Source organism: Geotrypetes seraphini, chromosome 8 (assembly GCF_902459505.1).
Source record: "Geotrypetes seraphini chromosome 8, aGeoSer1.1, whole genome shotgun sequence".
In the NCBI taxonomy this organism is placed as follows: Eukaryota; Metazoa; Chordata; class Amphibia; order Gymnophiona; family Dermophiidae; genus Geotrypetes; species Geotrypetes seraphini.
Genome location: NC_047091.1, coordinates 29,508,253 through 29,530,855, shown reverse-complemented (window position 1 = coordinate 29,530,855; position 22,603 = coordinate 29,508,253). Strand labels below are relative to the sequence as shown.

Below are 22,603 nucleotides of genomic sequence, written 5' to 3'. Positions count from 1 at the left end.
ACAGACATTTATTATGCCAATTACGTGTTTTTTAATTAAATCTTTATGAGAAAAAGGAGGTGTGAATAATTGTGTTTACAAATATTAGCATTTTCAGAAAGCATCACTGCCCTGAAATAAGTTTAGCTTTCCTAGGCTGAACACATCCCATACGAGAAAGGCTTATAGCATGGGATTGTATGAGCGTCGGCGCATTTACTGAACCGGCCCATGCTAAAAACCTCTAGCGCAGCTTGGTAAAAGGGGGAGGGGTTAGTGCGTCTGACCTTTCAATCAACGCCCATTGATCAAAGTTGTGACTCATCGCCTATGACATCACAATCTATTTCTACCAATGATTGTGTCATCACGGACGCAGCAGGTGGGCTCCGGAGCAGGATAAATAGGCAAAGGGAGAGAAATGTTGATGAAAAATAATGGCCGTATTTGTACTGAGCCGAGACCACTAGTACAAGCTGCCAGATAGATCACGCAAGTTACTTTATTAAAAGTGACTTGTGTAGGGTTACCAGACGTCCAGATTTCCCTGGACGGCTTTTCATAAACCGGCACTTAGTCCAGGTTTTTCATTGACATTGCGTTGGGCAGGAGAGTATTCATGCATGTGCGGATGCCCTCCTGCCTGAAGAAAGCAGGCAGCGGGGGGGGGGGGAGAGGGGGGGCTAGGGCAGGATTGGGGGCGTGACTGGGGCATAACTGGGCAGGGATGGGTGGAACTGGGCGGGCCTGTGGGCGGATCTAGTGGGGTCCGGATTTTACTAAAGTAAAATCTGGTAAGCCTAGACTTGTGTGATCTATGTGGTACTACCATTGGATCTTTGCTTATGGTGTCTGCCTTGGCTTTTTGACAGTCAGCTGTCAGCAATGACGCCTCCTAGAAGCTTGGAATTCTAAAATTGACTATTGGCCTTTCTTTGTGTTTGAGGATAATTTTCCAAGACATATCCAAAGATATGGGGAGGGTATGGCATAGTGGTTAGAGCTACAGCCTCAACACCCTGAAGTTGTGGGTTCAAATCCCATGCTGCTCCTTGTGACCCTGGGCAAGTCATTTAATCCCCTATTGCCCCAGGTATATTAGGAAGAGTGTGAGCCCAGACAGGGAAAAATGCTTGAGTACCTGAATGTAAACGACTTAGGAAGTTCTTCTTTACCCAATGTGTGGTGGACACCTGGAATGCGCTTCCAGAGGATGTTATAGGGCAGAGTATGGTACTGGGGTTTAAGAAAGGATTGGACAATTTCCTGCAGGAAAAGGGGATAGAGGGGTATAGATAGAGGATTACTGCACAGGTCCTGGACCTGTTGGGCCGCCGCGTGAGCGGACTGCTGGGCGCGATGGACCTCAGGTCTGACCCAGCAGAAGCATTGCTTATGTTCTTATGTTATATGTTCTTAAATAAATATTGCAGTGTGTTATGTGCAGAAACACTCTGTTAGAAAGCTGCCCATCCAACCCTACCTAGACTGCCTCTACTTCAGCAGTAGGTGAAAACGTGGCTCTTCTCCCAAGCCTTTAATAGCTGCGTCTTGAACTTACATACTCAAGATTCAGAACTTTACTAAAAGCGCATCTCATTGAACAGGTTTCTTCAATTCAGTTGGACGGATCTGCTATGCTTCAGATTTACTAGCATTTTTTTTAAAATTTAAAATTTTAAAATTTATTTAATCTTTTTTCTTTTTGAGAAATAGATAATTTTATTGTAGGTTTTATCAATTTTGTAAACCGTTCTATTATTGTATAAGGAAGAGCGGTATATTAAATAAAATGAGCCATACACCATACCCAGTCATGAATACCACATAAGGTCTAGTAGGCTATATAGCTGGTAAATGAGACCAGTTCCATATAGCTGTGCATATATTTTACCCTGCCATACGCCCAAATCGGACTTAGGCATATGTTTTGATTATGCTCCTCTTAGTTATCATGAGCAGTCAGAGGTGATGAGACAGAAACCATGAACGACTATTAAAAAGATGGGAGACCATGGAATGACGAGCTAAGAAAGGCAAGAGAGAAAAACCAGGATGATTCACAGTGTTGAAAGCTGACTCTCTATTTCAAGTACAAATGCACGTTTCACATGGACTTTCCCATGTGCTGCACACAGGAGATGTCTTGGGATAACGCATTTTGATCTCTCTTGCTTCCAACCCTTTAATGCCCGTTAATGGCTAATTCCATCTTCTTGTTTTTGTATGCATCTATCTAGTGACTTATTGTTCCTACCGTGTTTTCGGAGATGTCTAGTAAGTTTTGGGCGCACTTATCGAGCAAAAGACCGGACATGAAAGGGTTAATTCCGCCCCGCCCTGGGCCACTTTTACCAATTTTTGCTTTGTTTTCAACACCAGGTTCAGCCCCTATGAGTGGTACGATGCCCATCCGTGCAACCCAGGCTCCGACATTGTGGAAAACAGCTTCACCCTCCTGAACAGCTTCTGGTTTGCGGTGGGAGCGCTCATGCAACAAGGTACACCGTCATCTTTCTCTTCTCTGTCTCTCTCTCTTGCTCTTTCCCACCGCAGCTTTGTTTGCATTTGACAGAAACAAGATAAAGCGTTACCTCCACTTGTCAGCGAAGCAAATAGTACAGGAAGGAAATGTCGCTGTCACATGGCGGTGGAGCACCAGAGAGGGCAACTCTGTCGTTGACTGCTGTCAAGAGGGTGCGCTAGATCTTGAAATTGGAGTTTTTGTCTCGCAACGATTACAGAAGAGCTTGTCAACATAAAGGAACTTTTATCTTCTTATAATGCAGGTGTACTGAAAGCTCTTTACTGTGCCAGTTAATGGCTCGGGGTATCTGCCAGTGCTGTGAAGCATTGTTTCCTCGCCTAGGCTGGTGTTTGTTGAATGAGTTGTATGCTGTTGTGCTTCTTGTATAGCAGAAGGGTGATTATAAGTGCACCTTCTAGAGCAATTGATGGCTCATACAGACACATGCCCGAAACCTGACAAAAATGGCTTTCTGCACTATAATTATAGTATTCAGAAATCAAAACTCAGTTACACTGAAAATATTTCCTTGTAAGTGGCATCTACTGTGTGTGTGTGCGCGCGTGTGCAGTGGCAAGTAAAGAAGGTGCGGTCTTCCTCAGGGCGCTCGCACCCCTCCTGCTGTCCCTTCCCTTCCCCCGGTTCCATTTTTTTTTTTTTTTTTTAAATCTTCAGTGTGAGCAACCACGAAGTTGCTATTTGCGTCGGTTTCAGCATTCTCCGACGTCACTTCCGGGACTCGCGCCTAGGATGTGATGTCAGAGAGCGCCGAAGCTGATGTGAGCAGCTATTTCGTGGCTGCTCACGCTAAGGATAAAAAGATACCGGGGGGGGGGGAAAGGGAAAGGGCACGGGTACACATACGTGGCAGGGGGGCAGGGAAGAGGGCAGGAGAGGGGCATCGCTCACCCCTGCCACGCCACTGTGTGTGGGGGGAGGGGAGGGTAACATAGAAAAAGCATTGAAGACATACTCATGTTTGCTATTGTAGAATACAAAATTCTTGTTATTTTTTAAGTATAATATCTAAATATATCTGGGTCCGATTGTCCCTATATCTTATACTTGAAGTCATCTTTTGACTGTAACCATCACAATGTTGACACTGTCAAAATTGAATGATTGCGTTATATCATTGACAAAGAAAAATTTTAAAAATTTTAATTGAATCAAGTTGGGTAGACTGGATGGACCATTCGGCTCTTTATCTGCCATCATCTACTATGTATGTATCTTACAAGTAATGCTAATGACCAAATTTAGTATCATCTGGAATTTTATCAACCAAAAGTGTCCTACTGGTGGAAACAGAAAACATCAGTGGAGGGTAGGTCTGGGTGAGGCTTTGAAGAGCTGGAAGCCATAATCTAAAATTAGTTCCCGAAAAGGAAAAAAAAATACAATACAAATCTATCTTAGATCATGAAGCACTTGTGTTGTATGAACTATTTCATTAGCCATAACATATTCTTACATAGCCCGAACATGTCTAGAGGTCCTGCTTTAGGGGGTGACGTTAGCTACCATTAAGACATGTTAATATTAATCCCAATTATTAGTATCTAAGTATCATTGCATAAAACGGGACCTGTGGTAAAATAGCGTGTTAATGGTGGCCCATATTGATAACTACACCCCTAAGAGTCATGAGCAACCTGCAGTTGCCAGCAGCCTCGGCGACCCGGTTGACAACTTCACAGAAGAAGCTTTTCAGTCTAGTTGCTGCTATTCTTTAGAATTGTTTAGCACGAAATATGGGACTTAAGCAAGATTACATGATCTTTCATAGACGGCTGAGAACGTGGGTATTCAAAAATTATTTGATTTTATTGGCAATTTTTTAAATTCATGTACGATGACTATTTTAATTGTCATTGATTTTTATGACTGCTAATTTCTTTCTTGCTGTAAACCATCCTGAGCCATTGGTAGTGATGGTAAATAAAACTGTTATTATTATTATTCATCTCATAATCAAAAAGAGCATTAAAAAAAAAAAATAGCCATACTGGGTCAGACCAATGGTCCATCTAGCCGGTATCCTGTTTCCAGCAGCGGCCAATCCAGATCACAAGTACCTGGCAGAATCCCAAAGAGTAGCAAGATTCTGGAATCATGAAGAGTAACAAGATTCCGTATAGAATCCCATAGAGTAGCAATATTCCATGCTAACAATCCCAGGCAAGCACTGCCCTGGAGTGCCATGTCTGCACAAAGTGATGCATGGGAATGTAAATGGAATTCACCATATCAATGAATTAGATTAATTCCAAGCCAAAGACAGTTTTTTCTGCCAAAGCCTTGAATCTGGAATAAATCTCCCTGTTTTTAGATTCTTCATCTCTCCAGGTAAGCATGATAGCCAGGAATTCCAATCTCATATATTCGACACTTAGAGAAGCATTCTAATCACCATGGTATCAACCTTCTGGCATACAGAGACAACTAGAGTTATGCACGACTATCTCTCGGGTATTGAGAGTTACCGAAGCTCTGTATTTGAACATTGTTGAGAACATGGTTCCTGGGGTACATTAAATCTATTAATTCCTATCTCACTGACAATGTATACAAGAGGCCACTGAAAATTTCTCAGCCCAACCAACAAAATTGGGGCAGTCTCTATCGAGGGCTATGCACTTAGGCCCTGATTCTGTATAGGACGCCCAGGAGAGGTGTCCTATACAGAATCGGTCCTACACTAAACCCCGATTCTGTAACCGGCGTCCATGGTACAGACGCCGGTTAGAGAATCGGGTTAAATTAGACGCGGCCGCTATACTTATGGCAGCAAGGGATCTCCCTGCTGCAATATGTATAGCGGCCGCAGTCACGGCCGCCTGTCCCATCGCCGACAGGAGGATGCCCAATCCTCCTGCCGGAACACCCCTGGAACCCCCCTCCCCCCCAAACTGGTAATCGCTAGGCTAGGCACCTGGGCCAATCAGGCCTTAGGATTAGTGGGGATGGGCGGACCCGCTATGCCTAAGGCCTGATTGGTCCAGGCTTCTAGAGCCTGGGCCAATCAGGCCTTAGATTTAGTGGGGATGAGCCGGGCCCGTCTCATTTCCATGAGGCGGGCCCATCGGCTGGACGGCAGCAAGACCCGTCCAGCCGACCAACATGTAAAGGTTAGTTGGGGGAGGGAGGGGTCGTCGGGCTTTCCGGCAGGAGGATTGGGCATCCTCCTGCCGGCGATTACCAGTTTGGGGGGGAGGGGGGTTCCAGGGGGGTTCCGGCAGGAGGATTGGGCAACCTCCTGTCGGCGAATACCAGTTTGGGGGGAGGGGGGTTCCAGGGGGGTTCCGGCAGGAGGATTGGGCATCCTCCTGTCGGCGATGGGACAGGCGGCTGCAATTGCGGCCGCTATACTTATTGCAGCAGGAAGATCCCTTACTGCCATAAGTATAGCAGCCGCATCTACTTACAATGTAGACCAGCATTTTGCTGGCCTACATTTTAAGCATCTCTTCCTCTACTAGGGAGACGCGTAGAGCCGCCTAGGTTCGCCTAAGGCCCTTAGGCGAGCTTAGGCGTCTTGCGGGCCTCCCTAGGCTCCCGGAGGCGCCTTCAATATAGGCGGCCTGCCTGGGGAGCATTTTTTTAAAAAACATGCATCCCGATTGGCTGATTAGACAGCTGTAGGACGCCTACAGCTGCCTAAAATCGGGACGCACTTTGGAGAATCAGGGCTTTAGTCCACTGATTTTCCACTTTTTTTTTTTTTGTTGTTCCATTGGAAAAATACAGAACACAAAAAGTGGAAAATTGCTAGACTAAGGGGCTCATAATCAAACCTTTAAAATGTCCAAAAACCTGCCTAAGTCAGCACTTGGACGTCCTAGTGCCAATAATCAAAACATAATAATGGTCTCTATGGATAAATTTCTGCACATTTAAGAGACATTTCATGAACCTCGGCAGTACCTTCTGCATATAATATAATTTTCTCTACACAGAATAGTGGCACCAAAGATCGTCATTGGTCACACAATTAGTAGTAGTAAATTTATATTATAAGTTAGAATATATTAATACTCATCTCAATCTACGCAAGTGGGTGTTGGCATTCCGACATAGAAACTATGTTTCGTCCTAATCAGGTTTTATCAAGGATTATCCCCCTTACGCCGAACGGCTCATGCTCCCCGCGTTCAGTGCTTTAACCGCTTGAACGTGGGGAGCATGAGCCGTTCAGCGTAAGGGGGATAATCCTTGATAAAGCCTGATTAGGGCGAAACATAGTTTCTATGTTGGAATGCCAACACCCACCCGCGTAGAGTGAGATGACTATTAATATATTCTAACTTATAATATAAATTTACTACTACTAATTGGGTGACTAATGACGATCTTTGGTGCCACTATTTTGTGTAGAGAAAAGTATATTATATACAGAAGGTACCGCCAAGGTCCATGAAATGTCTCTTAAATGTGCAGAAATTTATCCATAAAGACCATTATTATATCTATGAAAGCATTTGCGTTAAGGGTCAGTGGAAAAATAAAAATTTTTTGAGTAGCTGATTTGTTTGTTACAAAGAACAATAATCAAAACAAACATTCTGGACATTCAGCAGCACTTCTAAGCTGTGTTGGGAGGTGTGTTATGAGTGGGCATTGGGCAGGCTGCCACCCGGACATTGTGAAGCAATAATTGAAGCATTTCTGGGACATCCTAGGCAGAACTTACACCAAAGTAAAACACATCTAAGTACCCAAAAGGTGACCAAACTGACAAGATGACCACTGAAGGATTTAAGGCATGACCTCTCCTTAATCCCCCAGTGGTTACAACCCCCTCCCACCACCCAGAGATGGGGGGGAAAAATATCACATTGAGGGTTTGCCATCAGCTGATCGTGGCAGAGGAATCCCCATCAGCTGAGATGGTTTTGGGAATTCCTGCCAACTCAGCTGATAGGGATTCCTCTGCCACAATAAGACAAATTAGTTGGGTATGTCTACAAAACTTGCTTTTGTGCCTTTTTCATGTGGACGTTTTTATTTTTGACAATGGCCAAAAAAGATAGATGTCCTAAGGACCAAAACTTATACATAGGTAATTTTCAAAAATAAAAGATAGACGTTTGGCAGTTTTGAAAATGGCCATTTTTTTCTGTTGGGTTTGTGGACGTCTTGCCCCAAACGGCCAACCTCAGATATCCTATCGAAAATGCCCCTCCACGTGTATTGCCCTCGATGAAGACTGCCCCAACTTTGTTGGTTGGGCTGAGAACTTTTCAGCGGCCCCTCATGGCTATCTCCTAGCATCCCAGCTTTGCCTGAGAGAATGTTCTAGAAAGTATGCCATACTGTCCACATTGCAATACTGTACAAGCCTGATGTGAATGTATATAGCATGTCAGATCAATGACCCAAGTAGGAAGGAAAAATCTTACAACCAACTTGCAAAGCTAGAAATTCTGAATTATTAAACATCCAGAAGCTTAAATAAGCATTTATAATTACAACCGAGCAAAGACGTTTAGCAGAAATTGTATCACATGTGCTTCTTTTATGAATATAACCATATTGCTCTTATGAGAGCAACTTTTTAATATTTCAGCATTTGGGGCTTTGGGACTTGGTTGAAGATGTTTTTCCTCCTCTGTGTTATAGTATTTTAGACGATATAAGTGGCTGTTGTTCCTTGTTTGAGGAGATGAATGACCCAATACCATTATTGCCAATTTTGACAAGGAAGGGTCCTCAGTACAAGGAATAGTGTTGTAAGTTATTACTCATAGAAAAGGCTTTCTAGTCTAACAGGAAGGGGAGAGGCAGGGTCTGTGAATGACACTGGCTCACAAAACCAGCTCTCTGTCGCTAATCTAATCTGAATTTCTGGATCGCACTTATCCAATACTGGTTCAAGGTGATTTTCAAGTAAGAGGCCCAAAGGTAGGATGGGTGGTATTAATTACATCTCATCAGTAAGAGTGGCTAATTCCTTAAGAACAGATAGGGCAGAAGGGGGGAAGGGTATACAATTATATAGAGGATGGCAATTTCAGATACATATATGGGATAAGAAGGGGCACAGTATCAAAGTCACATAGGGGTGTGGCAATAAAGTTAAATAGGGGTGACAAATGAAAACGATTCTTAGCTAGGTAAGCAGGAGGAGCAACTGAGCAATAAGGAATTTCTCAAATAAGTACGTTTTCAGCTTTTTCCTAAAAGAGAGGTAGTTTGACTCTGTCCTTATGGATGTGGGGACGTTGTTCCAGGTTCTTGTGGCAATGTACGGTAAGTGAGCAGTGTGTTAAATATTCGCTTATATTTCACTCTTCTGGTGAGGGGATGATCAGTTGACAATTACTGTTGATTCTGGAAGATGTGAAGAGCGAGTCAGAGAACAAGTGGATTATTTGTTTGGGAGAGTTGGAGTCGAGGGCATGATAGATGGTGCAGCCTTTATCACCGTTCCCATCCCCATTAATAACCACGGGAAACAATCCCGTGTCATTGTTTAGAGTCTATCTCAACCTCAGACCTTCTACACTAGCATTCTTCAATGCAAGGCTTGAGGGTCAGTGGCTGGAAACCATTCCATGTCCTTCTTTAGTGTCTGTCTCAACCTCAGTCCTTCTACACCAGCATTCTTCAATGCAAGGCTTGAGGGTCAGTAGCTGGGCCCATTCATACTCTGATTCCTCTCTCTCTCTCCTTAAAGAATGGCATGGGGATGGTTTCCCACAGTTATCCGTGGACAGGAACAGTGATGAATTCTGTCACCGTGCCATTCTTTAGGTGCTGGATAGCTTGAACAAAATCCTAGCATTTATGGGTAGCCAGTGAAGTATTTCTTCATGCCAAAGATCAGTCTGATTGCAGTGTTTTGAATCAATTGGAGTTTGTGCTGAATATCGATCACAGAGGACACCCAGACAGAGAGGAAGCAGCCTTGTTTCTGTGACCCCCATCCATTGAGGATGAGACTCCTTTTGGAGTCCTGACCCACAATTTGAAAATCACTGTTCTAGAATAAGGGTCATACTGGTATCTACATCTATGGCCCTATGTTAGTCGACTTTCAGCAGCAGTGCCACCACTAATAATTCTTGTATTACGTGGATTTCTTATCCATTTCAAGTTCTACCTGCTTTCTACCTGTCATCATGTAAATATATTACTTGTACAAGTGGATGGGAATTTTATAACCAGGTGTTGACTTGTAGGGTGGTAAAATCATGCCTATTTCAAGTCTATTTGATAAAGAAAAGTGGATGCCTACTGTTCTTTATGAAATACTGCTTTAAGTGGCTAAAATTGCACCATCCAAAGATTACTTTCTATGAAGGTACTCACTCTGCAACTTATCTCTTTTCAAAAGTAATACAGTAAATCCCGGGAGCAATTGCTGGTAAGATAAGGTGTTCTGGGGACACCATCCTTCAATGTGTGTTTGGAATCTGAAATAGCAAAATCCTCGGGATGCAGGAGAATGAAATTTCAATTCAGATGTGGTGTCTGACAACATTTCAGTGCTTTTCAATAACCTACAGCATTTCTTTTGCATAGATCAAAGTGTGTGGTGCATAATATTCTTTTAGTGCTAATTTGAACTGGGCCATATGTTAAGATTTTAAAATAATGTGTTTCTCCCAAATTTGAAATAATAGCAGACAGCGAAACTTGCAGCTAATTAAATTTTCTGAAACATTAAAGTGTTTCTTTAAATTATTAACAGTTCTGGTCTCTGACCAATTTATATCTGCACAGGCTGCCTCACGGTAATGATGTTAACCTTAGATACCATGCCCTGTTCATGTTAGAGAAATTTGTTAGTGGCTGGGTACATAAAACAAAAATAAAGCACTGGGATAAAAAGAGCCTATAGAACCCCAAGAGGCAGGGCGTGGTCTACTGACAAGTCCAGTGTAGCATTCTATCTAAGGTACATAGGAGTCAACCATCCATGTTTTTATCATCAAAGGTGGTGCAAGTAAGACATTTGGGAGTCCCACAAAACCTGTTTTTACTGCTCAACTGAAACTATGAGGTTGCAGGTCCACCTGTGATGGTAAGAACACAGGCAGCAGATTAAGAATAAAGGAATTGCCATATTAGGAACAGACCGAAGGTCCATCAAGCCCAGTATCCTGTTTCCAACAGTGACCAACCCAGGTCCCAAGTACCTGGCAGAAATCCAAAGAGTAGCAACATTCCAGAGCTGAGATTGTGATGTCATAATGCCTCTTTCCACTAATGCCTAAGAAGAGCCAACCTCATCAGTGATGTCACAATGGCTTGATTATTTCTATACTTGGCTCACATAAGAATTGCCATACTGGGACAGACCGAAGGTCCATCAAGTCCAGTATCCTGTTTCCAACAGTGGCCAACCCAGGTCCCAAGAACCTAGCTAGATTCCAAGTAGTAAAACAGATTTTCTGCAACTTATACAAACAATAACAAACAGCTTGCATAGTAGAGTTTTCAGGAACTGAAATATATGAAACTTAACGCAACCTCTTTATATAGGAATCAACCTCTTTATATAGGAATCAACAAACAACTGAGTTTTCAATCATTTCTTAAATTTAGGGAAGTCTGTGCATAGCCTTAATTGTCCAACCAGAGCGTTCCATAAATTCACTCCGGCTAACGAAAACATTTTAGATTTTGTGGCCACATAGCGTACTCCTCTTTCCATGGTAGCTATTAATTTCATGGTTCTTCCAGGTTGTAACTCATACAAAGCTTTATGACCTAACATCAACACTTTAAATTTAATCCTATATTCTATTGGTAACCAATGAAATTTTAAGTAAAGAGCAGTTACATGCATCGTCATCCTAATTTTACCTAATAGACAAATAGCCATATTCTGCAGAGTTTGTAAACATTTTAGTTGTGCCGACACTATCCCTGCATAAACTAAGTTACCATAATCCAGCTTTGATAACACATTTTAAGAAATATTCAAAGATAATGAGATTGTGTAGACCCCCATTACGTGTGCCAGAAGGAAGCCATGCAGTTTCAAACACCTCTTTGGGTAAATCTTAGATGGGTTGACGAAAAGATCGATCACGACATGCATTGTTCTAGTCTTATCCATGACCAAACACATTCCTGAATCACTGTTCTTTGTCATTTCTTTTGTTTTTAATCAAAAATAAATCCTTTTTATTGTAGGATCAGAACTGATGCCCAAAGCCCTGTCTACAAGGATCATTGGTGGCATCTGGTGGTTCTTCACACTTATCATTATTTCCTCATACACTGCCAACCTTGCGGCCTTTCTAACAGTGGAGAGAATGGAATCCCCAATCGACTCAGCCGATGACCTAGCCAAGCAAACGAAAACAGAATATGGAACTATACTGAATGGAGCCACCATGTCCTTCTTCAAGGTAAGAGCTGCTTGGGTTTCAACGTTTAAACATGGGACCTCTTGAAATACAAGAAAAAGCACATTATGCAGTCTACATTGGTCTTATGGGTATTCCCAACTGTTATAGTTTACGTCAGGGATAGGCAATTCTGGTCCTTGAGAGCCGGAGCCAGGTCAGGTTTTCAGGATATCCACCATGTATATGTACGAGATGGATTTGCATGGACTGCCTCCTTGAAATGCAAATCTATGTCATGCATATTTATTGTGGATATCCTGAACACCTGACCTGGCTCCGGCTCTCGAGGACCGGAACTGCCTACCCCTGGTTTAGGTTTCTAGAAATAGCATACAAAATATATGGATATTAACTTTAATGACTGGGAGTAGTTTACCATTTGGTATATATCCCTTATTAACCGTGCAAATGCATTTCTCCACACACCCCCTTTTTTTTTTTTTTTTTTACAAAACCGCACTATGGTTTTTAGCCTTGGCCGTGGCAGTAACAGCTCTAACACTCATAGAATTTTTATGCGCATCAGAGCTGTTACTGCCGCAGTCGGCATTAAAAACCGTGTTATGCTTTTGTAAAAGGGGAGGGGGTAATGATTTATGTACACTTTTACTAAAGCTTAGTGAGCGCTAACAGAACTGTTAAATCCTGTGTGTCCTATTTTATACCTATGGGCCACGCTGCACTTAGCGCATGCCTAATGTTAATTTGCATACGCTAAGGGCTCCTTTTATGAAGCCGCGTTAGAGGTTTTAGCGCACGCAGCTTTTAAGCACGCGCTAAACCCGCGCTACTCAGCTAGAACTAATGCCAGTTCAGTGCTGGTGTTAGCGTCTAGCGCGTGCTATTACGCACGGCAAACCGCTAACGCGGCTTCGTAAAAGGAGCCCTTAGCATTAGTAAAAGAACCTCGTATTTATTTAGAATACTTATAACCATCTATCCAGGCAAGGTACAGAATAAACATACATTCAGTAAAACCATCGCATAAAATAATTAAACCACAGACATAAAAAGAAACAACACATCGTGCAAAGCAACCATAGAAAACATTAAATCAAAAAGTAATACAATTAAAAGCATAGATCAATCTATTTAGAACCATGGTAGGGAGTTCGCTTTAGAAAACTTCTATGAGATGGATATTTGACCTGCTGTCGAATCTGCCGGTGTGGAAAGTTGTTAGCCGGTACCTCCTGTTCTCTTCCGGCTGAAGACCTGTACGGCAGTGTCCCTTGCGGCAGATAAGTTTTCGCTTTCTTTTCGAGGTTTTTTTGGCTAAGATAGTCAGGTGCTCTCAGAATACTGTGCATCAGTGTTACTTACTAACATGAAGTGAAGTAAATGTGTTCTTAACTTTAAAGAATTTAAGTAGTGGAGGGTTTTGTTTTTTTTTTCCAATAAATCCAACATGACACTAAGGTCTTTTTCTCCACCATTTTAATAAAACCACAGTGATACCTCTACAGCAGGGGTGTCAAAGTCCCTCCTCGAGGGCCGCAATCCAGTCGGGTTGTCAGGATTTTCCCAATGAATATGCATGAGATCTATTAGCATACAATGAAAGCAGTGCATGCAGATAGATCTCATGCATATTCATTGGGGAAATCCTGAAAACCCGACTGGATTGCGGCCCTCGAGGAGGGACTTTGACACCCCTGCTCTACAGTCTATCTTGAATGCATTTTATTATATATCCAGTTTATTGGGCATTCAAATTGAATATATTTCTATTTTTGTCAGCCTTTTTACAATGACAACTGTAGAACTATTATTATAATGCCACCCAGCGTGGTAGAAGATGCTGCACGTAGAGTCGTGGGATGTTTCCTACCCTGCCCCTTCCCCCACCCCGTACATCGTATGTTGAATTGAGATGCATCACTAGGCTCCAGAGTGGCTTTGCTTTCTACAGTATTTCTGTACTACTCACAATTTGCTAATTATAATGAGCAATGCTCTTGGTTAATTTATATTATTTGAAAGATGTCATGTGTAACCAGGTAAAACAGAGAGAAAAATAGATGGCATCTCCTGGTGGGATTTCTGACCATGCTGACATTTTGTATGCTGCTCGCAATAAACCTTGTGTTGGGAAAACAAACTTAGAATAAAATTCAAAAGGTAAAATCCATGTGCTAATTAAGGGCCCTTTACACTCTTGCCTCTTAGCTGAGCGAGAGTCCTCCAACTGCATTGCTGCCAGTAGGGGGTGTTGTGGGCAGTTTTCAAAAGTTTAGTTCAGTTTATTTCTAGTCTACCTTTACCCAAAGTGGATTACAAAGGCAAACATACACAATAACAGCAATTAAAATACATACCAGACAACACTAACAAATAACAAAAGGTTACTGACTTATAAGGCTCAACATGAACGACTACTTCGAAAAATTGCAAGCCATAGAATCGAGGGTGAAATACTTACATGGATTAAAAACTGGTTGGCAGATAGGAAACAGAGAGTGGGGGTAAATGGACAATGCTCAGACTGAGAAAGCATCACAAGTGGAGTGCCGCAAGGTTCGGTGCTTGGACCCCTGCTCTTCAACATATTTATTTCTATATATATTTATTGAATTTTCAATATAATCAAGTATGCATAACTTGTACAGAAAGGAAATTCAGCAAGAAAATAAGTAAATAGACATTATGAAACATCAAAACATCAAATATAAGCTTAAATCTCTACTCAAGTCCTCAAATGGGATCCAAGGTGGATGATGGGCAAATAATAATAATAAGAATTGAATTACAAAGATATACTAGTTGACTGAGGTTAATACACCCTTTCTTAAACTTAGCACTCATGTTCCATCTTTCTCCAAACATGAAGTTGAGAGAAATGTTGTCAGTTGAGATGGCTCAAAGAAAACAAATTTATGTGAACGATAATTAATTACACATTTACATGGATGTCGCAAATAAAATGTAGCTCCTAGAGCTATAACACCAGGTTTCCTTAACAAAAATTCACGTCTCCTTCGCTGGGTCTCCTTGGCCAAATCTGGAAACATCTGTATTTTACAACCTAAAAATTATTTTTGTTTATTTTTAAAGAAAAGTTTCAGCAACCAGTTTTTGTCTGGTGCGAGAGCTACTGTTAAAAGTAAAGGAACCACCAATTCTTTATCAGATGTTTCCAAAATATTAGATATGTTCATTAAATCATGTCCCAAATTCTGTTGTTGTTGCTGTTCCTGTGTCTTATTTGGAAGGTAATAGACCTGTGTAAATGGAGGTAATGTTTCTTCAGAAAGCTCAAGTATTTTCATCATGTAACGTTTCAACATTTCTCTAGGGGCTATCTTAGGCACCCTGGGAAAGTTAATCAATCTAAGATTATTGTTCCGGGAAAAATTTTCCATTGCCTCCATCTTCCTTCTTAAGTTAGTGTTATCTTTAATTAATGTCTCAGTAATTTGTTTAGTAACCTTTAGTTCTTGATATACATTCTGTATTGAGGTCTTAAAGTCCTCAATTCCAGTCTTCAGGTTTTTAATCTCAGTCTCATGATCATTAAATTTGATTTCAAGTTGTTGTAACTGTGGACTTATGGATTTTGCCAAGTTAGCCACTAGGTCCCACACGGAGTCTAATGTTACCTCCCGGGGCTTCTCTATTTGAAGAAAGTGTAAATTAGGTTTACTTAGCTCACCCACTGGCAACCTATTCCTTCCAACGTCCTGTTGGGCTCTTGCTTCCCCCTCTGCTTCCTCCTCAGTCTCCACATTTGGGCTTCCCTGCAGCAGCAAGGACTCCGGCAGCACAGTTCCCTTTTAGATCTCCTTAGCCTCAGGGAGGAGGTAAACTCCGACCTCCGGAAGTACCTCCGCTCGCGGGGAACTGGTGGACTGAGGGCGTGGGGGAGGTGCTCTCACATCGGGGCTTAGCGATGTCTCCAGCCCTATGGAGAACGGCACAGATTCGCCACCACTGCGCGACTCCTGCAGGGAACTCCCTGATGGTATTGGCGTTTCCTGTATTCTCCTCATCAGCTCCTCAATGTTGCCGAAGACGGCAGTCCTGGAGCACTGTGAGGCTCCACCAGCGCTTCGTCCTCTCCTCTTCGGCATTTCTAAGCAGGTAAAGTTCTTGCAAACAAGTAAATGAAGTGAGCTTAGGGAGAATGTACCCAGACCTCCTAGCGTTCGGCCATCTTGGATCGAGGGTTTCTTCAACATATTTATAAACGACCTGGAAATTGGAACGACGAGCGAAGTGATTAAATTTGCAGACAATAAATTAGACCAATGCTGTCTTTTTAAAATATTTATTTTATTTTTATTTTTCCTCTAACTCTACTTTTCACTTCACTATTACCCTCCAGGTACTTTAGTTAGATTGTGAGCCTTCGGGACAGTAAGGGAATTTTCCAAGTACCTTTCTTATTTCTAATCTTAATGTATATTTTCTGTAAACCGCTTAGAACCTAACGGATGTAGCGGTATATAAGAAATAAATTACATTACATTACATTACAATACAAAGTTATTTAGAGTAGTAAAGACACAGAAGGATTGCAAAGACCTGCAACGTGACATAAACACACTCGAGAAATGGGCTGCGACATGGCAAATGAGGTTTAACGTGGAAAAGTGTAAGGTGATGCATGTTAGTAACAAAAATCATATACACAAATACAAGATGTCCGGTGCAGTACTCGGAGAGACCCCCCAGGAAAGAGACTTGGGAGTACTGTTCGGCAAGTCAATGAAGCCGTCCGCGCAATGTGCGGTGGTGGCGAAAAAGGCGAACAGAATGCTAGGAATGATTAAGAAGGGGATCACGAACAGATCGGAGAAGGTTATCATGCCACTGTACTGGGCCATGGTACGCCCCCACCTGGAGTACTGCGTCCAGCACTGGTCGCCGTACATGAAGAAGGACACAGTACTACTCAAAAGGTTCCAGAAAACAGCGACTAAAATGGTTAAGGGGCTGTAGGAGTTGCCGTACAGTGAGAGATTAGAGAAACCGGGCCTCTTCTCCCTTGAAAAGAGGAGACTGAGAGGGGACATGATTGAAACATTCAAGATAATGAAGTGAATAGACTTAGTAGATAAAGACAGGTTGTTCACCCTCTCCAAGGTAGAGAGAACAAGAGGGCACTCTCTAAAGTTGAAAGGGGATAGATTCCTTACAAACGTAAGGAAGTTCTTTTTCACCCAGCTTGTGGTAGAAAACTGGAACGCTCTTCCAGAGGCTGTTATAGGGCAAAACACCCTCCAGGGATTCAAGACAAAGTTAGACAAGTTCCTGCTGAACTAGAACGTACGCAGGTAAGGCTAGACTCAGTTAGGGCACTGGTCTTTGACCTAAGTGCCGCCGCGTGAGCCGACTGCTGGGCACGATGAACCACTGGTCTGACCCAGTTCTTATGTAACATATTGCCAGATAGCATACAGGCAATCAGACTCTGAGATGATAGAAGAAATAAGACATGAATGTAGGACGGGCAATGTAACGATCATGGGAGACTTCAATTTCCCAGGATTAGACTGGAACCTAGTAACCTCAAGCTGCGGCAAAGAAATAAAGTTCCTGGAAATGATGGGTGACTGCTTCCTAGAACAAATGGTAGGAGAACCGACAAGAGGAAACGCCACCTTGGACTTGGTCCTAAATGGCATAACTGGGCAAACAAAAGAAGTAGAAGTCACGGTCCTGCTGGGGACGAGCGATCACAGTATGATCTACTTTAAACTTGACATCGGGAAGGGGAAGCGAACAAAGACCCTAACCACGACCTTTAACTTTAAAAAAGGAAGGTACGATAATCATGGTAAGAAAACGGATCAAGAAAAGGATAGCCAAAATCGAAACGGTAGAGCAAGCATGGTCCCTACTAAAAAATACTATCACCGAAACACAAAATCTATACATCCCGCAGATAGCCAAAGGAAGGAAAACTAAAGCCAAAAGAGAACCAGCTTGGCTAACCAAAGAGGTGAAGGATGCAGTTAGGGAAAAGAAGGACTCATTTAAAAAATGGAAACGCGAGAAAACAACTGAGGCTTGGAACAGTCACAAAGATGACCAGAAGAAGTGCCACAAGGCTGTGAGAGAAGCCAAAAGGGCCTATGAGGAAAAGATAGCCCAAGAGGCCAAAAACTTCAAACCCTTTTTTAGATATGTTAAAGGGAAGAAACCTGCAAAGGAGACAGTGGGCCCTCTCAACGACCAAGGAAGAAAAGGATACATCAAAGAGGACAAACAGATTGCAGACAGATTAAATTCCTTCTTTGCTTCTGTCTTTACCAAGGAAGACGCCACATCAATACCCAAAACAGTGAAAGTTTTCAAGGGGGAAATAGAGGACAGCCTCACCACAGTGACAAACTAAAAAGCCTCACCACAGATTGACAAACTAAAAAGTGACAAATCCCCTGGCCCAGAGGGAATTCACCCAAGAGTATTAAAGGAACTAAAGGTGGAAATCGGAGAACTACTGCAATCCCTCGCCAACATGTCAATTAGAACCGGATGGATACCAGAAGACTGGAAGATGGCGAACGTCATCCCAATCTTCAAAAAAGGATCAAGGGGAGAACCGGGAAACTAGAGACCTGTGAGTCTCACATCGGTCCCTGGGAAAATGGTTGAGGCTTTGATTAAAGACAGCATAGTACAGCATCTGGATAACCATGACCTACTGAGAGGTAGTCAGCATGGCTTCAGGAAAGGGAAGTCGTGCTTGACAAACTTACTTCAGTTTTTCGAGGGAGTGAACAAACAAGTTGATAGCGGAGAACCGGTTGACATAATATACTTGGACTTCCAGAAAGCGTTCGACAAAGTACCTCATGCGAGACTTCTCAAAAAACTACAAAGTCATGGAATATAAGGGGATATACTAAGATGGATAGGAAAATGGCTAGAAAACAGAAGACAGAGAGTGGGCATAAATGGGAAGTACTCAGACTGGAAGAAAATAACTAGCGGTGTGCCTCAGGGCTCGGTTCTTGGGCCTATCTTATTCAATATCTTCGTAAATGACCTGGAAGAAAAAACGACCAGTGCTATCATCAAGTTTGCAGATGACACAAAGCTATGCCGGGCAATCAGGTCACAAAAAGACAGCGAAGAACTCCAGAGAGATTTGAAGCAACTTGAGAGATGGGCAGAAAATTGGCAGATGAGTTTTAATGTAGAAAAATGCAAAGTGATGCACCTGGGCAGCAAAAACAAGGAGCATGAGTAAAAACTGTTAGGTATAACATTGGGGAAGAGCGAACAAGAGAAAGACCTGAAGCCGTTGGCTCAATGCGCAGCGGCGGCAAAGAAAGCTAACAGGATGTTAGGCATGATAAAGAAGGGAATCATGAGTAGATCAAGGGAGGTCATAATGCCGCTTTATAGAGCAATGGTCAGACCATACTTGGAATACTGTGTCCAACATTGGTCTCCATACCTGAAGAAGGATATAACACTGTTGGAGAGGGTGCAGAGGCGAGCGACAAAGCTAGCAAAAGATATGGAGAACTTAAGCTACAAAGATCGCCTCAGAAAACTGGGATTATTCACTCTTGAGAAGAGAAGCCTGAGAGGGGATCTGATAGAGACTTTTAAATTGCTAAAAGGAATCGACAAAATGGAGCAAGCTCACTCACCAGCAGGGGGAAAGGATGGTGAGCAAGAAACAGCATTATTCACATTGGAAAATTTAACCCAGACTCGGACCAGAGGTCATGGCCTGAAGCTGAGAGGGGTCACAGCCAGGACAAACGTCAGAAAGTTCTGCTTCACACAGCAAGTGGTGAACGCCTGGAACTCTCTCCCGGAAGAGATGGTGGCGGAAACCACCATTCTAGGATTTAAGGGAAAATTGGATGCACATCTTCTTGCAGGAGACATTGAGGGATACGAGTGACTAATGTATTCGCCAGGGTACACTTGGCTGAGCCTCCGCGTGTGCGGATCACTGTACTGGATGGACCCCAGGTCTGATCTGGTGCAGGCATTTCTTATGTTCTTAATCCTCAGTTTAAGAACACCCAACTTACATCGGACTCGTACTTACAAACCAGGGTCCTGCTTCTCCCGTTATGTACCAATGCACCCCTCATCCTCCCTTCCTTGTCCCGACACACCCCTCTTCCTTCTCACTTGCTTCCCTCCCTCGGGTGTTATCTCTTCTGGCCGGCTCCCACCTCCCTGCTGTACTTCTCTTCTGAAAGCCGCAGCCACGGATCCTGCATGCGGCCCACAGCCGAAAGCTTTCCCTCTCTGCTAGGAAGGCTTCTGGGTCAGCTGTGGGCTGCGTGCAGGACCCGCAGTCACAGCTTTGGGAAGAAAAGTACGGCAGGGAGGAGAGAGCCAGCCAGAGGTGGTAACACCCGCATGAGGGAGCCAAGTGAGAAGATGGATGAGGGGTACGATGGGACATGGAAGGGAGGAAGAGGAGTGCATTGGGACAGGAAGGGAAGGCTTCCGAGTCAACTGTGGGCCTAATGTAGGAACCGTGGCCACAGCTTTGAGAAGTAAGGCAGGGAGGAGGGAAGCAGCCATAGGAAGTAACACCCATGGGAGAGAGGCAAGTGAGAAGGAGTACAAGGGATATGTTGGGACACAGAAGGAAGGAAGAGGGGCATGTTAGGACACAGAAGGAAGGGAGGAAACTTCAGACAAAGTATGGAAGAAAGGAGGGAAGGGAGCATGAACTTGGGACATAGGATAGAAGAATGGAGGGATTTAGGGAAAGAGATGCTGAAGTGGGGTGGGAATAGAAAGGGAGAACTGTTGGGCATGGGTGACAGGGAAAGAGATATGATGCACATGGGGAAATGAAGAAAGAGGTGAATTGTTGGGTATAAGGAGGGACAGAGAAATATTGGATATGGTGATGGGAGAGGCTTGAGGTACAGATGAATGGGGAAGAGAGATGAGAGGGAGAAGTGTTGGACTTACATGCAAAGTGCACATGCTCAATTATAGAACTGATTCTTAAACTTATCACTATTTATTTCAGCTTATTTATCATGGTCTCAGCTCTCACTACTTGCAAAAACACTTTTTCCCAGACTGATATGCTAAACTCTTTGCTCTACATCCCATCAAAAGCAACAATTTAGTCTGCCCTGGCAATTTTTCATTGGAAGTGTGCATGCCAAAATGTTTTTTGTTGTTTTATTTTCTTTCTTCTTTCTTGTTTAATTCTGATTCATTTGTTTAAACATTAAAATATTTTAATGTTTAAACAAATATTAACATTAAAATATTTTAGTGTGTTTCATCTGCCAACAGTGCACTGAAATGTTTGAACCTGGGCTATTTACCAGTAGTGCAGATTAAAATGAAAACCAAAGCAAAACACAATTTTGCTCATCCATGTGCGTCATTTTTGTTTTTAAACGGTGCCAAATGACACAAGAAACGTCTTTGAAATTCCTTATCTTGTTTTAAATGACAGGACACTCTTATTGTTGATTCCTTTCCCTGTATTAATATTTCAAATCTGACACAAGGCATTTCCCAAGACAAAGGCTTGTGCCAAAGAAAAGAGGGGGGGGGGGGAAGCAGACAAATGTTCAAGATAAAAACATACAAACCAGACCTGTTTTCTTGGCTCCGGTTACCCATATTTTAACACACTGAATTATGCATGTGAATGCTTTAGCGTTACAAAACTAGATGTGATGGCACGCTATTTAATTAAACTCCCAAGCTGAGAAAAGCCAAACCACATTTGTTTGTTTCTGTAAATTAAATAAGTTGTACAAAAGACTGGGGGAAATATGCATTCACCGACAAGGCAACAAGCTTTATATATGTTTGCTTTTCTTAGAAGATACAATTAATTAGAAAGTTGGGAACAAGGGCTTTGAAAAATGAACTTCACTTGAAAAATACAAGAAATCAGTATGGAAATTAACTCATTTGCAGGTTTTTGTTAACCCTCAGAAAGAGGACTGTTGGTTTTCACTTAATTAAGGGGGAGGGTTTTGCTCTAGTTGTCCGTCCCAGTTACTCTCTTGCCCAAGTCGAGAATCTGGTTTTGGCCTGGACAGAGGACTGTCTTGAAATGATTTACTGATTCAGGGTTGTTGTTTTTTTTAACCAGCTGTACTGTAATGGAGAAATAACGTTTGATCCCAGCCCATTTTCTCTTCTGAAAGCTTTCTTGAACCTTCACCCTCAAGGAGGTAGCCTGGGTGTTTCGGAAGTGCACAGCAGATTACGACCGAATAAGTGAAGAGTGAACTGCTAAATCTAAATTATTATTGGTTGCTTGGATGTCAAGTTTCAGAAGGGTTAAGATGCAGGAAGAATGTCAATACGGTTATAGCAATGGCCCCAGCGAGAATAGGGTTGCATTTTGGAGAGGAAGAGCCTCTCAGTCTTCCCGCCCAGTGGCTGCACTACAGAATAAATTGCAAGGTAAAATAAGATTACATTTCACAGCTGCTGTTAGGGATGACAGATTCACATCGGGTCTGGCTGACTTTTGTTTCTGTAAGGGACCCTATTCCAGTGCTACGTTGCTGGGCACTGTGCCCACATCAGCACATCTGTTGCACTGTCGATCAGGGACACGGAATGTCATCCTGATCATGGCAGGCCATAGGCTTTTGCCGCAGGAATTCTCCAAATGACAGCTGAACCGTTTTTGGCCATGGATGATTGGAGATTCAGCGCATTGTGGTCCCTTACAGGGAAGATATGAATATCAATAGACAAAGAGATGGAAAGCAGAACCCCCAAAAAGCTACAGCTCAAACAAACTAGGATTCTTCAG

General features: G+C 42.7%; 1 protein-coding gene across 1 annotated transcript in view; it reads left to right on the top strand.

Moving 5' to 3' along the window:
- The window catches only part of GRIK3 (glutamate ionotropic receptor kainate type subunit 3), a 320,591-nt gene that overhangs the window by 282,111 nt on the left and 15,877 nt on the right, over positions 1 to 22,603 (top strand). Inside the window, exons 12-13 of the mRNA XM_033956508.1 lie at positions 2,362 to 2,480; positions 11,654 to 11,871. Of these exons, the coding sequence (XP_033812399.1) occupies positions 2,362 to 2,480; positions 11,654 to 11,871 (337 nt within the window). The remainder of the gene's footprint in view (positions 1 to 2,361; positions 2,481 to 11,653; positions 11,872 to 22,603) is intronic.